This window comes from Colius striatus, chromosome 12 (assembly GCF_028858725.1).
Source record: "Colius striatus isolate bColStr4 chromosome 12, bColStr4.1.hap1, whole genome shotgun sequence".
Classification (NCBI taxonomy): domain Eukaryota; kingdom Metazoa; phylum Chordata; class Aves; order Coliiformes; family Coliidae; genus Colius; species Colius striatus.
This window is the reverse complement of record NC_084770.1, coordinates 12,869,474-12,894,276: the sequence shown is the minus strand read 5'-3', so window position 1 is coordinate 12,894,276 and position 24,803 is coordinate 12,869,474. Positions and strand designations below refer to the sequence as shown.

General features: G+C 39.9%; 1 protein-coding gene across 1 annotated transcript; it reads left to right on the top strand.

The window, feature by feature from the left end:
* The first annotated feature begins 13,637 nt into the window (after window positions 1–13,637).
* CCL20 (C-C motif chemokine ligand 20) lies at window positions 13,638–15,579 on the top strand. The gene is made up of 4 exons (XM_010206764.2): window positions 13,638–13,757; window positions 13,983–14,097; window positions 14,796–14,873; window positions 15,107–15,579. Exons 1-4 carry the CDS (start codon window positions 13,676–13,678, stop codon window positions 15,132–15,134), a joined length of 303 nt encoding a protein of 100 aa, XP_010205066.2. The 5' UTR covers window positions 13,638–13,675; the 3' UTR covers window positions 15,135–15,579.
* The last annotated feature ends 9,224 nt before the right edge of the window (window positions 15,580–24,803 follow it).

The following is a 24,803-nucleotide window of genomic DNA, read 5'->3' as shown; positions in this document are numbered from 1 at the left end:
TCGCACTAAAATGAAATTAAACAGATAGTTTTGCTCTTGTCTCTGAATGAGGCTTATGAAATAAATTAAGCTTTGCAACTCTGCTGAACAGAGTCCAAAGCAAAGTCAAAATGGGTGTACCAGGGGTTATGCAAAGGAAACAAGCTTTAAGTTGTACTCCAGATTCATGTTGGTATCAGTAATGTCAGGAACTCTCATCTTTTGGAGCCCTGTGGAGGGCGCTCATTACCAGCTGGGATTTCTACCACTCTACTTTGGACTTTTACCTCCTGAGAACTGTTTTTTGTTTTCAGGCAAAAGTTTGAATCTTAAAAATTCTGTGTTTTGCAGGCAATGTTTTCCTTCAGCTTTTTTTTATTTTCTTTCCTTTTTTTTTTTTGTAACAGCTGAAGAAAAATCTCTTCCAAAACTGCCAAAAACATTCATGTTCCTGCTGACTGTATCACTCCAGATTGGTTTGACAGAGGATGCTCTTATAGGGTGTGATATGTAATGTATAAGGCAGCAGGTTTTAAGCATCTTCTCCAATTTCACACTAGGATAGCACATTTTACTAATGGCCTAATGCCCTAAGAAATGGGTTCAGATCAAAGAGAATTTGAATTGTTTTATGCATAACAGCTGAAACCATTGACAAGAGAGAAATTACAGCAGAAATGAGTTTATCTCTGTGTCAGCTCTGTAGTGTGAACCACTAGAGGGCAAAATGACTCCAGAAAAAGAAAAAAGTGTATGGCAGGAATGTGAGGCATGTTCCCAGTGCTCAAGGAAAGTGTTTCTGCCCCTCCTTCCTCCCAAGTTATTGTAATAGTATCTGCTGCAAACATGGACCAGTTTTGGCCTTGCCCAGGATCCCATCCACTTAGCACAACATCCTCTCACTCTCCTTTCACTTGAGAATCATTAAAGCATTACAATGCACTAATGCCATGTGAATGCATCATGTGGCACCAAGAGATTCTGAGAGAGGAAGGGGTGTGAAGACACATCTAACACCATAACAAGGAACATTTGTACAAGTTAACTCTGTGACTTAGCCAGGTTATATTTTTCCCTTCCCTGCCTAGGTTCTCTGCTCTAGTCTGTTTTGGGTCTTTTCACGTTAGCTCTCCCTCCATCAGGCTGCATGATGCAAAGGCAGCAGATTCGATGGATCCTTTCAACATGTGCTATACCTTAGTAGGTGCATGTGGAAAACTGCTGTACACCTAGGGCTTGCAGAGCCCTGTGTGCTGCACCTCTGCTACTGTCTCCCAGGGCTCGGCCATCACGTTCAGTAATTTCTGTTTTGAGCTATATTCAGAAAAGCTTCAGACATGCTCTAGTTGCTGCATTGCCACAGTCCCAGCATGAATACTGTTTGGAGTTTCCTCCTAGACAGCTATCTCTGATCCATTGCTCTTTGATTTAAACAACAGTGCAGGAAAAACCTGCCTTTGATGCTAAGCTGGGAAGCACAATGGGCTGAGGGCTCTCAGGGGATCCCATTTGCCCTTGGGGAGCGGGAGGTGGATGCTGCTCATTTGCAGCAGGATGTGTGCTCACCCTGCACCCCAGTCCTTCCCTGTTGGTGAGGGGCTCTAATACAGCCCCAGCTCAGTGTTGCTGGTATAATTGCTCCTTTCTGCATTCATAATCACAAACTTCCCACACTGACATCTGTACCTTGGTTCTTAAGAAGGAAGGATCCAACTTGTTCCCATTCAATCACCCCTTATGATCCACTTCTCTTTCATAAATCTAAGTTTTTCTTAACCTTTGGAGGGATAGTGGAATGCCTCAGTGGTGTCCTGCAGCAAAACAATTCTCTGTTTCTTGGTTCTGCCATCAATTCTTGGTTAGTGCTGGAGCTGTCAGTTCTTCTCCCACATAGCCTGACCCAGCCCCCCAGTACCCCACCAGATTGCTCTCTTCTATCCTCCTCCTTTTTCTTGTCACTGCAGGATTTTTGATTTCCAAAGTTCATATATAATCATACCTTGTCTGCTGGAGTTCTTCCTTATTTCCAAGAGAAAAGTCCTGGTTTAGTATTTCCAGTCGTTCTTCTGTCTGTCCTGTGCGTTTTGCAGCTACTGGACTCTATCTGGCTTTTGTGCTTTTCCTGTTCTACTTGATATTTCAACTTGTCCTGATGACATCTCCTTTGAAAAAAAATCCAGCTGGCTTTCTTTCAATAACCACTTATAACACCCTTAAAGGAAAAGCCAGACAAGCTTGGTCTGCCCTTCCCTAAAGGCAGCAGCAAACCAAGACCGAAACTGCAGTCTCATGCTTGACTGGCAATGGAACTAATCCTTTTCCCAAAGAATTTTGGATCTCTTTGACAAGGTACATGGCTTGGGATCCACTTGTGCCTCAAACTGGTCAGTATTAAAGATGAAGTAGTAGCTATGTGTGGGTAATGTCAGAGGCGAGGGAGAGCAAATACCAGTGTTATAAGATTTTAATGTTCCATCCACCCAGAAATATATGAGGTTTCGTACTATTCTATCAACTTTAAAAAGAAAAATACTCTGCTCTGCATCTCTTTGTGTGTTACCAAATTTCTCAGATCTTTTGTTTAGGCAGGATCTCACAGTCCTACTGAAGGTGATGATCTTACAGTCACCTTCAGAAGGCCCTGCAAGGCTCACAACAGCAAAAGATACTATCTAGAATGTACAGAAGATTTGCACAGAAGATATGTACTTACAAATCTAGATCTACTCCCATACCGGTCCTACAACATATTGATCTGGCATGTGAGATATAATAATTACTTAGGAATGCAGCCACTACAATTGAAAAATGATAAATTTGTAAATAACAGTGAATTATCCAGTAATTTCAGAGGATTGCAACTTTTTAGTTCATACATGGTAAAATAGTAGTTACTGTAGGCATAGATATATGAAGATGGAAAAAACATATGAAATTCCCTGTCAGATCAGATGAGTTCCCCAATCAGGCTAGTCTTTTTCCTTTAGACTTGGCCACATTTTGCAGCCTTTTTGCTTTCTATTCTTCAGCAGTCGAAGTTACGGGATTAGTGATGTTAGAGGGGCCATTCCTGCCTATTGCCTTTGAACTAGTGTTTATTGACCATTTGTCCCTGACAGGTCAATTCTTCCTGAGACACTGGTGTGTACTTGTGTGAGCTTTCACAAAGTATGTGAAAGTAATGCATGAAAGGGATGTAATAATTTCTTTTGGTACTTTCCCAGCCATTAGTTGCTGTCTTCACACTGAATCCAGAGCTATTTTGTTTCTGCATGTTTGAACCTGTAGCTATAGGAGGTGACAGCCCATCTGAGAAGATACTGTGTATACATGTATTTGATTTTATTCTCAAGGGCTCTTTATAAAATGCAGAGAACTTCTGTTGAAGTGAATGCTGTGGGTTTGCATTGACCTATTGAGGTAAAAATCCAACTGAAATTTCTCAGCACTAAAAAAACCCCCAAATTCTGCTTTTCCTGTAATGTAATAATGAGAAAGAGTGATTTAAGTAACTTCTAGTGATTGATATTTATTTTTTCTGCTCTCAGATTCCTTTTTTATCTTCTATTAGCTATATGTTCATATTCTTTAGTATAACTCATTTGTACTTAGAGTTTAATCCTTTTTTCACTGATTCATATCAGAATGCCAAATATAAGGCAGTAAAGATCTGATGGACTTCTAGAATCTGAAGGGCTGGAAGGGATCTCAAAAAATCATGTAGTCCAACCTCCCTGCCAGAGCAGGACCACCTAGAGTAGGTCACACAGGAACTCATCGAGGTGGGTTTTGAATGTCTCCAGAGAAGGAGACTACACAACTCATCTGGGCAGCCTGTATGCAAGTTTTTAATCAGCTTTAGCCCCATGTCATAAGCAGCCTGCCACAGAGCTTGATTGCTGGATTTGAAGGTGAACATGCTCTTTTATGCTGAGTTTTAATGTCATCTGGTCAGAAGCAGAAGTGTTCTTCTGCTTGGAAGGTGGACTGGGAGATCTGTTTACAGTTGGCATGCTAATTCTGTTCACCTGGGAAAGGGAAGGCTCTGTAAGACCTGGAGAAAAAGTTAGTTTTGTAGTAGCAGTGTGTTCTAAAGAGTGAGGTTTAGAGTAGTAGTGTATTCTAAAGAGTTAATGTTATATGATCCCTAATGTACCAAGGAGACAAAGGGAAGGAAAGGCAGGAAAAGAGGAAGACTGCAAAACTCTGTCACCCCCAGTGCCACCTTCTTCCTTTGCTTCCCCCTGGGTTCAATCCTGGTATTATCTCTAGAGCTTCACAAGATGGTAGGTGAGGCTGAGCGCCTCACCTCAGCTATGACTCAAACTGTTTGATTGGGTGCTGCTTAGGCACTGACTTTCAGCTCCCAAATCCCATCTGTTTGTTAACATCTGCCTAACCTGGGAGAGGAGGCTTTGCAAATAAAACTGAAGACTTATACATTCTGAAGAATGTGTACGACACTCACTTAAAGCATGATGGCAAAGAGAATTTACTGTGGCTCATGGAAGATTTTTCTCAATTGGTGGTCAAATACAGCCCACACACAGGAAGGTTGCAATGGCAGTTATGATGATTAAACTCCCTTTTGTTGGATTCCTCAGACCCAGGAGTATTCTCAGGACAAGCTATTTGTTTGATCTATGGATAAGCAGATCTTTGTCTTTTCCTATGCTCATTTTGGGAACAAGCTGCTGTTTGCAGTTTGAGCCTAAATTCTGTGGTGTGTGGGTGAGGGTTTCCATAACTCGCTTCTCAGCTGAATCTCACGCAGGCTTCACAAGGTGGGGACACGTTCACATGCTAGGCTTGAATCTGAGAGGCTTAAAATGCATAAGCATTTTAGTTAAGAATTCTAGTTTTAGTTTAGCATTCTAGTTTAGAATATTTTGCTAGAAAGTATTGGCATTACTCAAAGGGGTATGTACCTAGTTTAAATGTAGACTTACAAGTGGTTCTTTACTAAAAAGAAGTAAAGTAAGGTTATTTTTCACTACACTGTTATTTACATAAGACTCATGCCCTTCCTTTTTATCCAGTCACTTTTTGTACTCATGTCACTTGTGTGCGTTGTCATTTGCACTGTGGAGGGTAGTGGCTGCTGGTAGCTGTGCAGGATGTGGAACTAACAGCTGTGTCATTAATCATCATCTCGGGACATTTAGGGGGAGTTAACTCTTTTTTTTTTCTTTACAGGCAACATTTTATTTGAGACACACTTGGATGTTTGCACCAATAAGGCCTGTAACTCTTGCTACAATGAGCTACCAGAATAGCATGGAGCACATAGAGGTTTTGTGATGAGTTTATAAAGACTAGTTGAATTTCCTTTGCTTTATTTACACTGCTAACTCTGGGGTAGTGTTGGGTTGAAAGGACTGCTTTTACATCTTGATCTCCTCTTATTGGCCTGGGAAAGTTACATTCAGTTTTTTCAGCTCTCTGCAATGTAAATCATTGGTTGGATTTTCTCCTCTTTTGGTTACAGTTCTATTGCTGAATTACATGTAGGTGACTGGTCAATACCTTTCACAGCTGTGAAAGGCTGGGGAAGTAGCATCCAGTTTACACTGTGCGTCTCATTAGGAGAATTGCCAATACTTTACAGGCACACAGAGCATTCTCATTTACATCAGTGACCTGCATTGCAGCTCTCTGATTTGCTCCATGTCTCTGTGACGGATACATCTTGTGAAAACCTGTCAAGACTTTGGTAGGTTTCCAAATAAAGGTGTTTCATGCCTGAGGACTTGTTAGTTGAGCAAGACTTCTCTTTTAATTTCTTGCTTTGATTGGCACGAAGCACACTCTGGTCTCCCAACTGAGGGCTGCAAAACAATGTGGTCTGGAAGAGCCTCAGAGCTGAGCCAGGAAGCAGTCCAGCGTGTGAAGGTGTCTGCTGATACTGTTCTGCTACAGAATTGATTGTTCAAACTGAAGCTGTTTGTGAGCTTTGTGGCATCCTCCTCTTTGATGTACAGGTCCAAGAATGCTGTAAAACTAAATTTTAACTCTTTCAACCTTGTTTTTTATTGTTGAAAACTACTTTGGAACAGCAACAAAAATCAAGCAAGTTAAACAGGTGATAAAATTCCCAGGATTGAGCAGATAGATAATAGCTTTCGTATGTTCTTCCTCGGCATCGGGGTATATTTTAGTCCTAACAGCCAAATTTACTGCTGTTGCAATTGTACCAATAGCAAAATACTGTCTTGAAGCTTTTAAAACAGAGAACCGATATCCTAAAATAGTGTGATCCAAAATATACTGGAAGTTGGAGAAGTCTTCCTGATATGTTACAGCAAGGCAGAAAGGATTACAGGAGAATGGATTATACCTTAAGTATTTATTTTTCTTGCAGATCACCAACAGAGAACAGGAACTACTACTTTTCTGTGGGATTCTCTGGGGATTTTCCTTTCTTTAAAAAAAAATACTAAAAAAAATTCTGGTGGATGCTGCAGGTCCAGAACTGGCTTTTGTGCAAGTGCTGGCTGTTTGTGGGTGTGCTGGCCTCTGGTTTTCCTCTGTTCCACTCAATCTGTCAGCTTGCCTAATGGCATAGAACCCATCAGTGTTTAAAGGAAGAACAGCAGTTTGGCATTTCTGCATGAAGTGGAGGTAATCTTGGAAAGAAAGAAGTGGTTGAATTTTTGTTGTGACTGCAAAGCTATCTTTCACCATCACTTTAAGATTGGCAGTGTGGTTTGTGAATTGGCTTTGAGCTTTTCAGTTCTGCAAACTGTGGCTGAAGAACATGTCTGTTTTCTGTGGCTAAGAAGAACATTTTTCTTAATGCTTCCTTAATATGAGCTACATGTTACATGTAAAAATTGTGGCCTGTTTTCTCATCAGTGCCAACCACAGATTACTTCCATGACAGCTATGAGCTCCACATGACAAATGAGCCATCCAAGGTCCACAAGGCAAGTAGTGTCTGGATACAGATCTTATGGCAACTCTTTTTTTTTTTTACTTTTGTTTTTTTAGAATAAACCTCATCTTTTAGTTCAGTGCAATTACTGTTTAAAGCTGTAACAGAAGAAGAGAGTAGAACTCATGCTTTGGGACATGAGGAAAAGAATAAAAGAATCTATTAAGCTTCACCTTTAGAATTGGAGGGCACTCCAGTCACAGATGGGTTCATGTTGAATGCACATCCCAGCACCAAAAGCCCCTCATACCTTCAAGCTGATGACTCAGCCTCATGACTTTGCCATTCTATTTGTATTTTTTTTGTAACAAACCCATTCAATGAGCACTCTTAGGTTGTGCTTTAGCCTCTCATTGATCGCATACTTTCTTCGTCTCCAGTTAAGTAACAAGAAGGAAATGATATATAGGTCACAGAAATCTCATTTAAATTGGTTACTACTTTCAGCAACTAATGGTGATCTGCCACAAATTGCTAAAGAGGGAAGAGGGGAACAACCTAAAAGGGTTTCTAAGTAATTTTCCATGTTGAAAGATCACTTTCTGAGGTGTGTTCCCTTTTATGCTTACCCTATAAACCTCCTACTTACGCCAGATTTTGCCCTGTCGTCACGGATGGACATCTCATTTCAGAGATGCAAATTTGCCTTTGCACAACTAGGGTGTGTAGGAAGTTTCAGCTCAGCACCTCTGCTTTACCTTTTTTTTTTCCCCTCAAGGTGCATCTCATTATAGACACCGTGGGAGACTCTGAATCATTGCGACAGCCCCGGTAATGTGAAGTCCTGATGGAAGAACATTTGACACATTTTGACAAATGCACGTAACTAGATGGGTGGTTCTTTTAATGCTAAATCTCTAATGACATTTCAGAGAGAAACTTAAAATACATGCATTGTACTGCTTGAAAGTAGGAATTCTTGTACTCAAAATGTCCTGGATTCTTCTAATACCTTGATTTCTTGCCAGCTCAGAAGAATTTGGATCAGTTACCAAAGACTTGCAGGTTGCTGTGTATGTTTTATGCTTCACCCCCCACTTTCTTTTTTTCCCCTGACAGTTTTGGGTTTTGTCTGTTTCATGAAGAATCATTTTTTTAATGTGATCCAAGTTTTTCTCCACGTGCCTTCATCTTCCTGTTAGTCCTGTCAAAGGCAGCAGTCAAACACAGTAGTTACAACGTATGTGTCGTATCTTGAAGCTCTGGCCCTGGTTCCCGGGTCCCTCAGTGTGTTACAAATATAAAGAAAGACTGCTCTCTGATCTGAGGAAGCCTGAGTCTAGTTTTGAGGCAGAGATGTTCCTGTAAAACGCAGTTCATTTTGGAACAACAGATTTCTGTCAAACCCAGGTTACATGTCTTAAACCACTGTGTGTTTGAGCAGTCTTTCTTGCTCTGGTTCTTGCAGAACAATCACTTACTGTTTACAGGAGCCCCTGGAGCTTGTGAGCAGTCTTGTATGGTTGGGAACAGCACCTTCCTCAAAGCCCTGGCCAAGGGCCTGACCAACAGGGCCTTGCTGTGATTGCTTGGAGTTGTTTGGGCCCGCAATAAGGTGAGAAAGTCCTTGAAAATGAGGATAACAAAAATATGCTGGAAGTGACCAAGGGGAACTTGTAGAAAGAGAGGAAAAATTACCTTGGCAGATGTTTCCTTAATGGGAATTAGGGCAAGATTGTTCTTATAAGGGCCTCTTGTAGAAATTGAGAGGTGAGGACTAAGGCTCAGAAAAGGAGTTTCAAGGATATAGGAAGATAAGAGAGGTAATATCTCAGTTGTGTTATGCAAAAGAACCTATCAGAGTCAGGATGGAGGAGCCAAGGACTGTGGTTTCCTTGGAAAAAGAGCAGGATTCTTGGACAGAGGGAAGTCCAAGCTGGCTGGTTTAGGCAACCGTGGTTTAAGTCTCCCACAGGAAACTCCCTATAACGTAACTGCGTAGTGCTGAAAAGCTGCAGAGATTGCACCACTTATCTTGAAGGCCTGTGACCATGGCTACTCAGCCAATGTTTGTCATAGCTACTAATATCTATTAAATATCTATATCTATTAAATCTCAACTTGTTTGGAAATCCAAAATAGGCTGGTGTTACTGGATATTTTTAAGCTAGTCTTCCAGCAATACGTGACAAAGCACCAGTTGTGTTGATCATCTACTAAGTAGTTCAGAGTTACCAAGTGCTTTATGTCAAATGTGACTTAATAAAACCTTCAGTCAATGAGTTCTCTTGGTCAGCTTACAACTTTACCACTTCATGTCCCTCAGTTCTTTCTTCTCTTTTCTTTTTAGGCTTTTAAATTTGTTTTAGGTCAACTTGAGAAAGCAGACTTAGGACATGAAAAGAAAAAAGTCAGCTTCACATTTTCTAAATTACTCTCTTCTAATTTTTAGACAAAACTATTTATCACATTTCAACTGAATTGATGAATAGCTTCTGCACTTCTAATGACATTTTTAAGTGCCAGATCTTTTTTTCCTGACCTCTATTCTTGTCTACTAATTGTTAATCTGGAAAATGTCACATATCTCTCATGATTATCAAGGATTTTTTTTTCCCCTCCTCTTTCTGAATTACTTTTAAAGTGCAAACCCTTGTTTATTAGTACTGGAAGGCACCTTGACGTTTAGGCTATGGATTTTGGTCTCAGCCACTCTTTCTTCTAGATCTTCTTTGGGATCAGCCAAAAGAAAACAAGGCCTCACGATGGGCTGCACCACAGGCTGCAGGGGAACCTCTGCTCCAGTGCCTGAAGCACCTCCTCCACTCCTTCAGTGATATTGGGATCTGCACAGTTGTTGCTCTCACATTCTTCCTCCTTTTAAAATATATTATCCCTGAGACACTACCACCATTGCTGATGTGCTTGGTCTTGGCCAGTGGTAGGCCCTTCCTGGACCTGGCTGGTGTTGTCTCTGGGTGTAGGGGAAGCTTCTGGCAGCTTCTCAGAAGCCAGCCCTGTATCCTTTCTCCTGCCAAAGCTTTGCCACATAAACCTGATGCAGACTATTTTTTCATCCTTCTCTCTAACTGTGGGTTTTTGCCTTCAACTTTGAGAGGTTTATTTCTGTGAAAAGGTGCTTGGCTACCACAAGGGCCTATAGAAAGAATAACTTTAAAAGAGGGAAATCTACCTTTACATCACAAGCTATTCAGCTCTTGTATGTACATGGCAGCAAGCAACCAGCAATGCTAGAATGGATGCTGGGATGCTCATGGCAGATGGACCAGTTTCCTCATAACCTGCACTTGCAATAGATTGGAGGTTCATTTCTCCTAACAGGCATATAATTTGTCGATAATTGCTTCCAATCAATTTCATTCAATAGTATTTCTAGATCTCTTCAGGAAGTGCAATGTATAATTAGTGAAAATCGACTTCTTCCTTCAGATGATGATTTCACTCAGTCATGTAAGCACTGAACTGCAAGAGTTCACAGTATTGCATCACAATCTCTAAAGCTTTAGAAATATTGAGCAAGCTACCTGCAGAACTTTTGTGCTTGGGATTTATTAGGTATTACATCAACAGGGATTATGCAACAATTAAGTCTTCACGTTTGGCCTTGTTCCTTAGAACTAACGCCTTCTCTTGCCCTTTGCTTTCTCAGAGGTGCCTTAAACCACTGCAAACTCCAGACAGAAATTTCCCCTGTTTGATTCTGTTCTTTCTGGTTGATCAGCTTTATTGGTAGGATGTTTTACCTTGCAGCAATTTGGACAAGGGCAGAAAAACACCCCTTTCAAAGGATGAGTGAAAATGGAAATTTTGGTAAACTGCCAGTCAACTGAAATTGGTCAGTGTTTCTTGTCTTTACCTGTCCCATACAATATCTTGAATGATGTCTAATGTCAGGGTGGGTAAGAGATGGGGTTTTTTTTAAAAAAAATTGGTGTTTAATCCCAGAATCACAGCATCTTAAGGGCTGGAAGGGGCTCTGAAAGATCATCTAACACAACTCCAAACCTAACCCATGAAGAAGTGACTATAAGCTGCAGTTTATTGATCAGACCACTAATGAAAATAGAATTCCTTCTCTGTGTCTCTCTTCAGAAGCTGAATGTTTTAAGCCTTGCATCTGTATGACCATTTTAAGATCTCATAGCAGAGCTGCATAGTGAAATAGATTATCATTGTGGGTCTTCAGTTCCATAGCGTTTCAAACTCATGTACAGTTCTGAATCCCCCATATCTGTACAGCTTCTCATATACAGGATTTTGAATGAAAACATACCTTTATTGGCACAACTCCATGTGTACCTGGAAACCAGGTGGTCTCCTTCTGTGCTGCATCTCGATGGGGAGAGTCATGAGGCAAGCCCATGTCCCAGATTCAGCATATAACCCTCCTCTCACAGCCTCACATGCCCTAGTGCATGGAAACAGCAACATCGCTTGACGTAGTGCCTCTCTCCACGTGCAGCCTCCTGATTAAATCAGTATTAGGACAACATCTTGGCCCAGCAATGACTGCCTGCTACTGTCCTCTGACTGGAGCCTGAGGTGACAGTGCCATCCTGGCACCTAGCAGCCCATACTGGCGTGTGTTGCAGTCCCCAGGCCGGTCCTGACAGCTGTTTGTCATACAGGGCCTAAGGGAAACCAGGCCGAGTATCTCATTGGGTCAAGGTGGACAACAGTCACTAATACCCTCATCCACAGGGAATAATCGCTTCCCTTGAACACACAAGCACCTCCCTGTTCTTCTGGTTTTTTGCCTCTGTTTGCATTATGGTCTTGTAAAGACTGATAAGATATACTTATGAGTCATGTCAGAGCCTAGTAAGCAACTTTCTTCAGCTGTTTGCTTAAAACTCTTGATTTATTTCTTTTTAAATTACTTTGCGCAAGTAAACTAAAAGTACTTTGTGCACACTAAGTACAAACAAAAGGATAGTGCTCCTGAAGCGGAAACTCTCCTTATGAATTTTGTTCTAAATATTAACCTAATTTCCTACATCAAACAAACCATGAGATGAAAGGAGTACTATGAACAAGAGTCCTGCTGCAACATGAAGCACACCACCAGCTTTGGCCTCTGGTGATGAAAACTGCCTGCAAGGCAGAAGTATGGGCTGAGCACTAATGGTGATGGGTGCTGTCATTGCTCTGATATCCAAATTACTGTGTCTAGTTATGAGTAGAGGTGTCAGAGCTCAGATGAGAAGATTGGATATGAGCATAATAGGTAGGGATCCATAGGAAAAGGAAGTTTGGATCCTTGGGATGCTGGGGCAAACCCTGTGGAAAACCCACCAGACTCTCCACCAGGTCAATGTCTTAAAAGACAGAGACTGGATGGTGTGAATTCCTGCTTAAAAATAAGAAGGAAATAAACCATCCCAGGTTGTTACTGAACAGACAGGTTTGTTTTTTTGGTTTTTTTTTTAAAGTGGTGCTGATGGAGAAGACAGAGAATTGCTTATTACCAACCTGATGCTTTGTCATACTTGTCAACCTAGAAATAAGTTGGAGTCATTTATGTTTAATTACTCCTATCTTTATGGAATGAAAAAAAGCCATATGAACTTCCCTAAATTCTGGCTATTATATAGTGAAATTAATTTCTCTGAATAACAGTCTGTTCCAATGTTCAATTAAGAAAACAACCTAGGATGAAAACTATGTGATTATGAGCTAAGGCCGTGTCCCTGAGCTCTACCTTAAGAGAAGCGACTTTAAGCTCAGGTTACTCTATAACCTGGTAGCAGCTCCTTTGTACACCAGCTGACTAGGACATGGCCTGCAGCCATCACATTCATTTAATACACTAAATGGCATTGGAAAGTGACAGCTCTCAGTAGCAGCTCAAACAGTGTACCTGCAGCAGTGACAGAGCCTATCCCCAGGGGTTTCTCCTGAGCCATACGAGGCAGTTTTAAGATTGTGTGCATTTCAGTTGAATGTTTGGGAATCACAGTACTTGGGTACAGCTTGGCATGAAAGAAATAACAAGATACAGCTATTGCTTATGAAGCAGCATTAATGCATTCTGGACAGTACAAATGCAGTAGAAAATATAGATCACATTTCAAGTTGCTTCTAAGCTAATTCAGATGTGTAACAAACTGAAAGTGATGGCAGTGAATACATGGTAAGAGAAACTCTATGAGAAAAACACGTTGTGAATACTTAACGTTGCTCACATGTCCTCACCAATACTACAATCTAGAGCTCAGAAAGCAGTACTCTGGAAAGGCTGATGTTATTGTGGTGGCCAACTAGTAAATACTAGTGTAGTGCTTTGGTTTCATGGCAGATAGCTCCTCTCAGTATGTCATACTGAAATCAATCTGACTGGATTGGGCTCATCTCTCTCTGTCCCCAAGTCAGGCTTATTAGAACACAGCAGATACACAGTTTCTGTAGGTGACATCGAGAGTTACCTACGTTTGACTTTCCTCATTTCACAACCCACAGTCCTACCCCTAAAATACACGTGCTTCACCCACAGAACCATTACCTCACAGCCTTTTATTTCCTTTTCTTTTTGGTTGAATCTTTTTAACCTACTTTAAGGGGAAAAAAAATAAAAATTCCCCAGCAGGATGTTATCTGTGGCTGTAGCACCAGGAAGGTGTACTTGAGGCCAGACTGGGCACGATGGAATTTGCCATGGGAAAACCCGCTGATGACGGTGTAACCCGCCCTCGTGTGAATTCCCGCGGCTCCTGCCACCCCTTTATAAGCAGGTGGAGGCCGGCAGGATGAGCAGGCAGCAGCCGAGCCTCTCCTGGAGCACACGTGCTGTGGGGAGTGGAAATGGCTGGCTTTAGCAGCAAGAGCTTTGTCTTGACTTCTCTGCTGGGGCTCCTAGCACTGCTTCTGTGTGGCATCTCTGAAGGTAAGTGAGCTCTGGCACCAGACCCTGGGAAGTGGTTCTTGGTGTGGTTCAGGGTGGGCATGCATGCAGCTGGCAGCGGGATGAGGGTGAGGTGGAAGGGAGTTGTTTTGTCAAAGGATGCTGGCTGATGCTCCTCTTCTGTCAATGGGGATCTGAACAGCAAGGACCCTAGGCAGCATGGTCCCAAATAGGTTTTATTTACTTGGTTGTTTTCTCTCATTCCAGCACAAACCAATCAGGATTGCTGCCTGTCTTACACCAAACTGCGTCTGCCCCGGTGGGTGTTAAAGGGCTACACTGAACAGCTCTCCAGTGAAGTCTGTGATATCCCTGCCATCATGTAGGTTACTTTTCAGAAGATTCTCTGTTTTTTCTGATATGTATTTATGTCAGGATGTCTATTTAGGCAGAAGCAGTGATTTGAACATTATGATTTTTATAGCTTTTTCAAAATGTTAAATTAGCTGAATAATATCACAACTGTAAGTAAAATATGCAACCTCTACTTGAAATGGACTACTAATTCATAGGATACTTGTACAATGTAAATAATAAATTTGACTGTTTAGGAACCAGCTCTGCAAACACATACTTTGTCTCCAGCTCAGGGCCACCCTAGACAGAATACTCCCTTGCCAAAACCTGTTAACAGACACATTTACCACAAGGTTTTAGCCCTCCTTAAAAGTTGATCTGTCACCTTGCCTTGCCAGTAACTATTGTCCTTAGTCTCACACATTATTTCTGGCATCCAGCAAAGTTCTTTGTCTCAATAGTTCCAATAAATTGAACACAATTTTATGGTGCAAAAATGATTCCTGAGACTGAAGCAGCTACAATGTTTAAATTTCACTCAGTATTTCTTTTTGTTCATGTAGTCTTGGAGGAGTTGAGGAGCATCCCATATTTAACTGGCATTTACAAAAGCAATTGCTATTGTTTATAAAGTAACTATGATGTATGTTTTTGACCAAATGCATCTTCACAGTACTTACTAGCAGGAATTTACTGATCTCTTTATTGTTATTTCTTTTCCAGCTTCCACACCTACGGTGGGCTGAATGCCTGTGTAAATCCTAAAGATGCCTGGGTGAAGAAGCATCTTCTTTTCCTGAGGTAGGAATCTAAACCTCTAAATGCTACTAGGCTGATGAAAACAGAACATGTATGAAAGCCTGCTTCATGGCTACTGTTTTTCAGTGTCCTCCCAAAGACAGTCATGTCACATACCCCTCTTTGTACCTAAACTATTCTCTCTGAAGGTGCTATATCTGGAGGTAGAGAGAGAAATCTATGGTTGACCTGTGGTTGAGTCATTATTTATGTATGTTCTTTTACTCTTTCAACAGCTATAAACTCAAGAAGATGTCAACGTGATATGGTTTCCAGCAGGGAACTAAACACAGACGTGGCACAAGAACCACTATGTTCAACCTCTTGGTTGAGGTTGTTGCCTTGTACACTGTTGTGTGCTTACTCACACATCTCTGGCTTCTTTGGAACCATTGAACTTCTTGAGTTGATTCATATTGCATCACTGTTTTGCTTGAATTAAGCATTTTATTCAAGTTTTGATTGTTACTAATATGTGTCAGTTACTAATATGATATAAGAGTACAGAGTATGAATTTTATTAACTGTATTGCATGTTATTTTTTGTTTGTTCAGCAAGTGTAAAGCAGGTTATTTATTCTGACTATTTTGTTACTTTGGCACTGTCTTGTGCCAAAATGTTTCCTTTTAACTGTAGTTAGCATTAGAATATTTCTTGAATGATTGTTAAACAAAGTCCACTTGTGGAAAAATAGCAATTGGAGTTATAAGAAAATAAACATTAACATCTGCACTATCTGTGATATGCTTATTTTGTTAATTAAGAAAAGTGACTTCCCCTTGAAATTAATTCCTGTACTTACTGGCCCCCAGTTGAAACAATTATGCAAGTGTATTCACACCTGTTAAAGCCACTTTCCAGTGTGCTCACTTTCTTTGCCCTATGGATAGCTGTAGGCTCTCTAAGATGTCATTCTTTCGTCTCCCCCAGACAGCTGCTACATATGAAGCTTTTGCCTAACACAAAGGTGTTTTATTAGCTCAATTTCATCTTAATCAGACTCGAGAGAATTTCTTACAAGTTTCTTGATTTATTCAGAAGAAACCTTACACATATTGTTACAGGGCACACTTTTTAGCTTGCCTACTGAGAAGCATTATAGTTATGGTAAAAGCCTGCATTCAACTTAAAGGGCTACCTCCAGAAGAGAAATTTGCAGTGTTTTCCTCCCCTTTATGTGTTTCCTACAGTATCTTATGACTTCTAGCACAAAGTGGTTTTCCTGATGCAGGATCACTTGATGGAGGCCTGCAGACCCTACTTTAGTAAAAAGGATGCCTGATAAAAGAAATGGGTCATCATGGAGCAGGTAGGACATGGGTGCAGGTTCACTGGGGAAGGCTGCTCAGCTTTTTAAGTTCTATTACATGGCCCACAGAGACTTCAGAGATGCGACCAAGTAGACTGTCAGCTGTCTCACTTGTCAGCACCAGAGTCTTGCCAATATATCTATGCCTTGGTTTTTGGTAACTTCTAGTCACAGAGAAGAAAAGCAATAATTTTTAAACTGAAACATAAAGCATTTTTGGTGTCCTTAAGAGAGGAGCTGAGAGATGTTGGATTTTTTAAATGGAGCTCATGAATGTAAGGCTGTTATTTTATGGTTTCAAAACTTGCTAGAACTTAAGCAATCCACTTGTGGCTCTACAAATCTGGGAACTGTCAAGTCTCTGTGAAGGATTAAAATTAATTGGCTTAAATTTCAAGCAGGTGGATTCCATGTCTCTGATACTAAGACACTATCAGCCTCCTAGTGAAAGCATCTTCCCTGAGGATTCCCCTAATTTATGGGGAAAACTGCAGAGCTCTGACTCACATTTGCTATCACTAGTGCAGGCTCCTGTTCGGGCTCAAAGAGCTTGCAGGCTAAATTGGGCACTAACAAAAAGGTACGGACACATCTAGTGAATTCATATTAAAAACATTGGAAGGTGAGGATCCCCAGCCTACCTTGAGAAGAGATAGGCAGGGATGGAAATGTTAGGAATCAGAGCTGTGTATGAATTTGGTTCAGAAAAGCCTGGAGTCACAGAATCTTAAGGATTGGAAGGGACCTTGAAAGACCATCTAGTCCAACCCCCCTGCCAGAGCAGGACCACCTAGAGTAGGTCACACAGGAACTCATCCAGGTGGGTTTTCAAGCTATCACATTCAAAGTAGGTGAGCAAAATTAGAAAGTGAAGACCGAAATTCGATTGGTGGCTCTTTGTACTCCCAGGTATGGCCAGTTAAAGGTTTTGTATTGCTTTTGTAACTTGTCCTTCCTCATGGCAGCCATTGCTACATAACCACTAGATGCTTCACGCACTGATCTATGACTTCAGTTTTTTAGTTCCTCTTATTCTGTTGAATATTTTTCTTATAACCAACCTCATTGTAGGAAAATAAATTAGTTTCTATGCTTAATAACACAGATTGGTAAGGTTGTTACATTACTGGTACGAATACTAGCATATCCTGGGGATACAAGTCAGTATTATATGTCAGTGCTGTACTTACAAAATCATCAGATCAGTGCAACATTTTTGTGAGCTCTGAAAATGATGACTATTTCTAAGTAAACCTGAATCCTGATTATTTTTGTTGGGCTGTTCTGCATTTATGTAAGTATGTTACTTTTTCCTCTATATCTTTGGTCTTCAGCTCCTAATTCAGCATGTGTAACACTGTTGAATAATTTCATATGCAATATTATATGGTCATTTGGGGACTTTTTCCTTTCCATTTATATATATATAATTTAAAATAATTTTATTGAAAAATGCCAGTGAAGCTTTTAGTTACAGCTTGGATGTCACTTGCATAAGGAGTGTAAGAGCTTTCCCTTCAAAGTCTCAGTACAACTTCATACCTCAGTTCCAAAGTCTCCTGCTCTCACTATATCGAGACCAGTCAGTGACTCTTTGGTCTGCTGGAGTATTATTACTGACTTTTATTTGTGCATTTTTTTTACTGTGGGGTTTTCTTGATTTGTTTAGGGGAAGGTTATTGTTTTGGTTTTGGGTTAATCTTTTTTTCTTCTTTTTTAATTTATTTTTTCCCCCCCCTAAGGCAATCCCATACCATTCACTGTCAGGGCACTGCAGATGGGATCTTTGACAGAAAAATTTCTCTTCATATATGGAATCATAAATTGATTTAACATCTTCTTACTGTTTTTTTTTCTCCCACTCCAGCAGCAAAATAACTTAGGATTGAATAGATGGTGATCTTTGTAAGGAATAGAAAACCTGCTGATCTAATGTTGCAGTTAAGGTATAAAGCCTGTCACATCTCATATGCTTGGCAAGTACTAATTTTGCATTGCTGTTCAGCTCCTATCAGCTGAAGACTGTTTTTTGCTCTTCCTCTTGTTTTTTCCACCTTCCACACAAAGAGGGGTTGTAAAACATACAAATCCAAGAGACAAATGGGTGAAGGCCCTTCTTACCCTGTGGTATGTATGTTTTCTAGTATATCTGAAACCCAAGTGTTACTGGGCAGGCTTAGTGACAATGACACATTCAGCTTTTTCATAGGGGTGCTGATAATCACAGAATCTTAAGGGTTGAAAGGGACCTTCAGAGATCATCTAGTCCAATCTCCCTGCCAAAGCAGGACTACCTAGAGTAGGTCACGCAGGAACTCATCCAGTTCGGTTTTGAATGCTTCCAGAGAAGGAGACTCAACAACCCATCTGGGCAGCCCCTTCCAGTGTTCCCTCACCCTCACAGTGAAGAAATTCTTCTGTGTATTTCCATGGAATCTCTTATGTTCCAGCTTGTACCCATTGCCCCTTATCCTGTCGTTGAACATCCTGACTTTATCTTCCTGAAAGCCACCTTTTACATATTTGTAAACATTAGTGAGATCACCTCTCAGTCTGCTCTTCATAATTGGTTAGTTATTTTCAATTACCAGTAACAGTGAGCCCATATGTAGCTGAACTTCTCTCCTGATGAACTTGATGTATCATTCAGATGTAATTTTGGTGAGAAATGAATAGGGGAATTCATGAACTGAGAAGGGCTTTAGGCTTATGACACTGTCACTTGATTTTAATGGCATACATCCAGCTAGATAAGCATCAAAACAATACAGATGATCTATTGTAATGAGTTTTTTTGTACATAACAAGCTCAGCTGTGTTATGCCTGGTAGGCATCTTCCTTTGCCAAAATATGAATCATAAAAAATTTTTTAGTCCTCAGATTGAGCCCAGTGCATTGTGTATGCTGAGTTTACTAAGCCATTATAGTCATATGACTGCCAGTCCTTGAGATTCTGTGATTCTGTGACTGTACATAAATGGAAAACTACTTTAAGTTCCTGTGATCACATGGTTGCTGTATTCTGGAAGGTGTCAGCCGTAACTATCTAGTGTTGCAGTCCTAATTCTCGTAAAGGTTTTTAAATTGCTGTGTTTGTTCTTTCTGCATTATCAATTGCAGATAGCTTCCACTCAAAGCTCACCAAGAGCTGCTGGTGTTAGAACATTTAAATACGATAGGTAATAGATGTGATGCTGTGGCTGCTATCATATATTAAGCAAAGTGTATTGCTAATGTAGCTACTACTGTAAATAAAACCAGGCACTTGTTTAATAGACTTTTAGATTCCTTGAAGTTATTGCATTATTCAAAGATTATGCAATTCAAAATGCATATTTAATATAAAAGCATCAGATATTTAGAATACTATATGCTTAAGACTCAAATACGTCACGGGAAAGGGGAGACTAAAATGCTATTGCTGTTATGATTAGATTTACAGCAGCATTTTTTTAGTTTTGCTTACATGACTTCAGTTGCACCCCAAAATAAAGTAACAAATTTATTTGTAAGCATCTGTATCTACATTTCTATGATCCTGAAAATTTTCTTCTCCCTAACTTTAAATTGAAAACTATAGTAGCTTTTTTTTTTACACTCTCTTTGTATCAAGGAGACAATAATCTGGGTTGAGATCTCCTAAAATACCCAGATATGCTCCATATATTATCCATATACCAAATTGTACTGGATGCACTTACAACACCTGTCCTATACTAAAGGGATTTTATCTACCATATCATGGCCATCTGCACATACAAAAGTGAAGAAAAGAGTGATTGCACATAGCAGAGTTTCCTGCACTAACAGTGCCTGCAAAGGGATAAGAAAACCCAAGGAGAAAGAGCTACCTGACTCTCAGACGAGGTGATTGATGTAAGTGGGAGTTGACTTTGTACAGGTATTTATTCTGTGGATAAAGTCTGTATCTCAGATTCTGTCAAATTGGGTTCCATCTGAACTATTAATATTCTTTTTTATTGGAGAGGTATCCAAAGAACATACGAGTTCCAGTCACTAGGGTTCCTTAAAGTCTTCTGCAGGGAGATTGGACTAGGTGATCTCTAAGGGTCCCTTCCAACCCCTATCATCCTATGATTCTATGATAAATGAAGCACTAATTGCTACTTGTATTAACTTACAAACTTAACTTCTTGGTTAAATCTGTTTGCATGACCTTTGGATCTGAAGCATTCCACTGTACTAGCTTTTCCCAACACTATCTCCTGGAGCATTTTGATTAAACTGAAAATCTAATCTTCACTGTGATACTTTTTTTCTCATCCCCAAAATTATGGAGAAAGCCTTGTAAAACAAAAGATGGAGATGGCTTCACCTCAACAGCTCTTCCTACCTAAGCTAGTGATATGATTTTTTGGTATCTGACTCATGTTTGAGTAGTAGGTGTAGTAGTGAAATCTAAAGAGAAGGCTACTGTTACGTTTCTTTCAGTGAACAGTACTTTGAGTTACCAGAAATTATGATCATGAGACATTTTTTCAGTGGTAAAAAAGAAAAAGCCATTCAAGATGGGGCTGAAGATGTGTATGTTTCTTCTATCTGATTTACAGGTTCTGTCCTTCTTCACTTCTTTACTGCTAGAGATGCACATAACAAGCTGCAGGCTTCAGAGAAGATTTAGTTTGCTCAAGAGGTGACAGAAACTGTTGAGCCCAAATAAGTTTTCATGATTTTATTATGAGCAATGGAGAGATGAACACCTTTCACGTTAATGAAGCTGTGTTTCTAAAACAAAGTGGCTTTCACTACCTGTCTTTCTCAATTCTGTCGTAGACTTACTTGAAATCCTGTAATTTTGAGCAGCTTTTTGCTTCCTCCTAACTCAACAAGGTTTAACTGAATTGTGTGTGAGGTATATGTAGGAGAAGTGCTCTTTTAGGTTCCTCACTAGATGCATCTGGATAATTCACTGGCTTTCATCTTGCAGCTCAGACAACGTGACCACAGAATACTTGCGTAATTACCTAATACCATCAGCTTTGCTGTCTTGACAGAACTCTCCTTAACCAAAAGGTCTCCAGCCCTCTACAGTCTGGGCCATGGAAGGAAAAATTAAATCAAGAGGGTAAGATTTTTTTTTTTTTAATGTATTACATTGAATTTTTTTTGTTGTCAGGTCTAGACATTAGCTTGGCAAGGTTCAGAGAAAAGGATGTCCTTGATGTCCCTTCAAAAGTGGAAAGCAAAGAAAAATGTTTTTCAGCTAAGCGAAATTTACTGAACCAGGTAAGAATGTACAGAATTTGCATGACTGCATGGGATATTAAAGCAGCTTGTCAGAAATGGAAGATGGAAGAAAAGAGGAAAGAGGAGAACTACTGATCTTATCTGGTACTTTTTATTATTTCTCTAGAGGCAAACAACACACTTATCTATTCCTGTGAATATAAAGTTGTGACACAATTTCTAGGAAAATAAGTTTGGGTTTTTTTCTCTTGTTAAATTAAGTTAATTTTAAACTGATGAAAACAGTCATGCAAAGATGAAAAACAATCTTTGGGAAAGAGTGCACTGGGTGTGTTCTATATCACACTGTCAGCTCTTTCAGAATAGCTCTTACCTAGCAAACAGCAAACTCCAGAAGATTGTGTTCTTTATACCAGTAATATAGTTTTAATGTTTTTCATGGTTGTGGTATCATGATTAGCATTGGAAATAACACAGCAGAAGTGAGAAGAAGCACAGAGAATGTGCACAGAGAAGTGCATGTGTATAGTAGTGCGAGTTTGGGCAAGAGGAAGCAGATTATCTATGCCAGAATAAAACAACCTTGGAAAAAAAATACCTAACCCCAAGCAGAAACAGGGAATATCAAAACACAATCCTCCTGCATCTGACAGATCTGACAATTATGAGAAAGGACAGCATGTAAAAACTCCACTTAGATTCACTGCACCCATTACCTACACAACAGAAATAGGAAGTGGCTTTCTACATCTTTCCCTTAACTCAGACTACTCTTGGTCTGGCCTTTCTGATTTAGTTCAGCATACCACAGTCTGACCTACTTCAGAACAAGTGGGTCATGATACAAATTTAAAAGCCTAACCCCCACTTCTTTCTGTGAGAGTGCGTTTGAGTCACAAACACTTTATTCTTGTTATCCTTCTTAGGACAGTACCCTGGCTCAGAAAAAGAGATTTTCAGAACTTGAGTTGGCAGGAAGAACCCAGGGTTCTCAAGAGGAAGCTTTTCATAGTAGCTGTCCAGTGTTGTCTGCAGTCTAGATAAGCTTCTATTATAGCCTTTGAAAGGCTTTTGAATATTAACTGATTGTGAGGTTTATAGCATCTAAATTTTCCGCCACTCTTGCAGACTGCTGATGTAAGCAAAAACGCACAGGGAGTAATGGATGTATAAGTTATCTTTCCAGCCTGATAACATCAATACTTTTGATCTCCATGCATAATAGCTGATTATCTCATCCAAATGAATGTCTCAGCATTTATTTTTTCCTTTCCAGTGTAGATATTTTTGAACACTTTATGGTGTGTATGCAGATTATTTGAAGCTGGCCTTCCATGGCTTAGAGGCTGTGTGCACTCTTTGGATGCTTAAAAATATCAGACCAACCACTTTGTCCCAGCAGCCTGAAAACTTTCCTTCTAAAAGTATGAACAACAGCAGTTTCCTACTTCTCTTGTCACATTTCTGCTTAACAGTCATGGTTTAGTGGTATGGGCTTCAGCTCAATCTGCTGTATCCTCAGAGTCCCTGATTGACTAGCCCTCCAGCAACTAGCTGTGTTTTAAGTCTTTCCCTTCACTCCTTCATTACATTTTTTACCTTTCTGCCCAAAGTCTCATTAGGTAGTCCTTCCTGGACTCTGGTTCTGTTTTGTCAGAAAGATATATTGTTAGTTACTATTTATTTTGCAGACAGGTCTGTCCTGGATGGCACTCTGGGAAAAACTTCATCTCAGTATTGTGTTAGTTTTTTTGTCTCACACTCAGGTGTTCAGAATTTTTCTCCTAGTTACTAATATAGGAGTAGAGTAAACAAGGCCATTACATCAGTGCCTCTTTGGGATAGTCTGGAAAGCAGGCACAAAGCTAAGACAACTGACTTCTGTCATGACTCCATTGCTCATGAATCTTCTGCTTACAGAAGCAAGGAAAAGAATGAGGAGCTGAGGCTTGATTTGACTTATCTTTCATGTCATTACTGTCTCAATCTCAGGTGACAACAAGCTGTAAGGTGTGCATGTTCAGATGGAGATTTACAGCAAGAAAGTGAGGAGACAGTGTTCTGAACTGCAGGGTAACTGACATCATGGATCTCTGCAGCCTTTCCACTTTACTCTCCACTGTTTAGACTGGGGATGCATTTTCCCTTTATGTCTCACAAAAAAGCAAACAAAAAAACCCTTGTTGGCATATGATATGCAAAACCAGGAAAAAATGGTGGCTCAAGAAGATTGCAATAAGTGATTCAATGATGCAAATACAACCTTGAAGTATGGAATTGAGGAGATGCTTACTACATAAGATAAAGCTGAACGTAGATACTTCTCAATTATGCTGTAGAGAAAAATCAGGCCTTCAAATTTGACTGAAAAAATTCAAATGTGACACTTCTAGTTGCTGTTAAGTAATACTGAAGGCACCAGAAAGGCTGTATGAATGTGTGTTTACAAAGAAAAAAGGTATTAACCTAGGAAGCAGTGTCTGGCATGTTTGTTGTTTTAAGTTAAACGAACAGAAAAATATTTACATTCTGAAGTTACAATCTGTGTAGATACATATTATGCTAAACAAATACAAAAAACTATTAAGAAACTGGAGGCCACCAAGACTAGGGGTTTTTCAAAAAGTTATTTTTGAATAGGGTTGGTCCAAATAAGTTAATTCGGTTGGAAAGCTGTTCAGATTATTTGTTTTCAATACAAATATCTGCCTCAAAACTTTCAACATACAAATAAGACAGAAGATTTAAACAAACAAAGGACAATGAAAAACCCAGAGACCACTTTGTCCCTCAGACATGTCCCAAAGTAAATCTGGAATTAGCCATTGTATTTTATTTCCTGGCTTTCAAAAACCAAAGGACTATCTTCAAAGTGAACCTGTAGGGAGCCGTATGGGTGTTTTGGGAAAAGTCACGTACCATTAAACCACTGAACGACACTGACTGTCTTCTGTTGACCCATTGTCAACAATGTGGGCTATGAGACTGGGTAAATGAAAATGGATCCACTGCTTCCTCCTATTGATGCTCTACAGTCATTTCTTGCGTAAAGCTTGACTCAAATTTTTAGTTCTATTAATATATCATCTTAACGATTCCATGTTGGTTATCTCTTTTCAAATATATTTTTTCTTCTGTCTTTGATGAAACAGTATTTTCATACCTATGTATCTATCCTGAGTTTCCCTTTAAAAGATGAAGCTAGTTAGGTTCTTTTTTTAAAGAAAAAAACCAGCTTTGCCCGCTTTCCTCCATAATTATTTGCTTTTCAAGTAGCTATCATATGTTATGCCATTACTTGTGGCTCTCTGAAATGTTATCATTTTTTAGTGCACTCTAGCCTTTGAAGATCTGATACTTTCCTTTCTGCTGCATAAAGAAACCCTTGCAGCAATGTGAGAATTATAGTGTGAG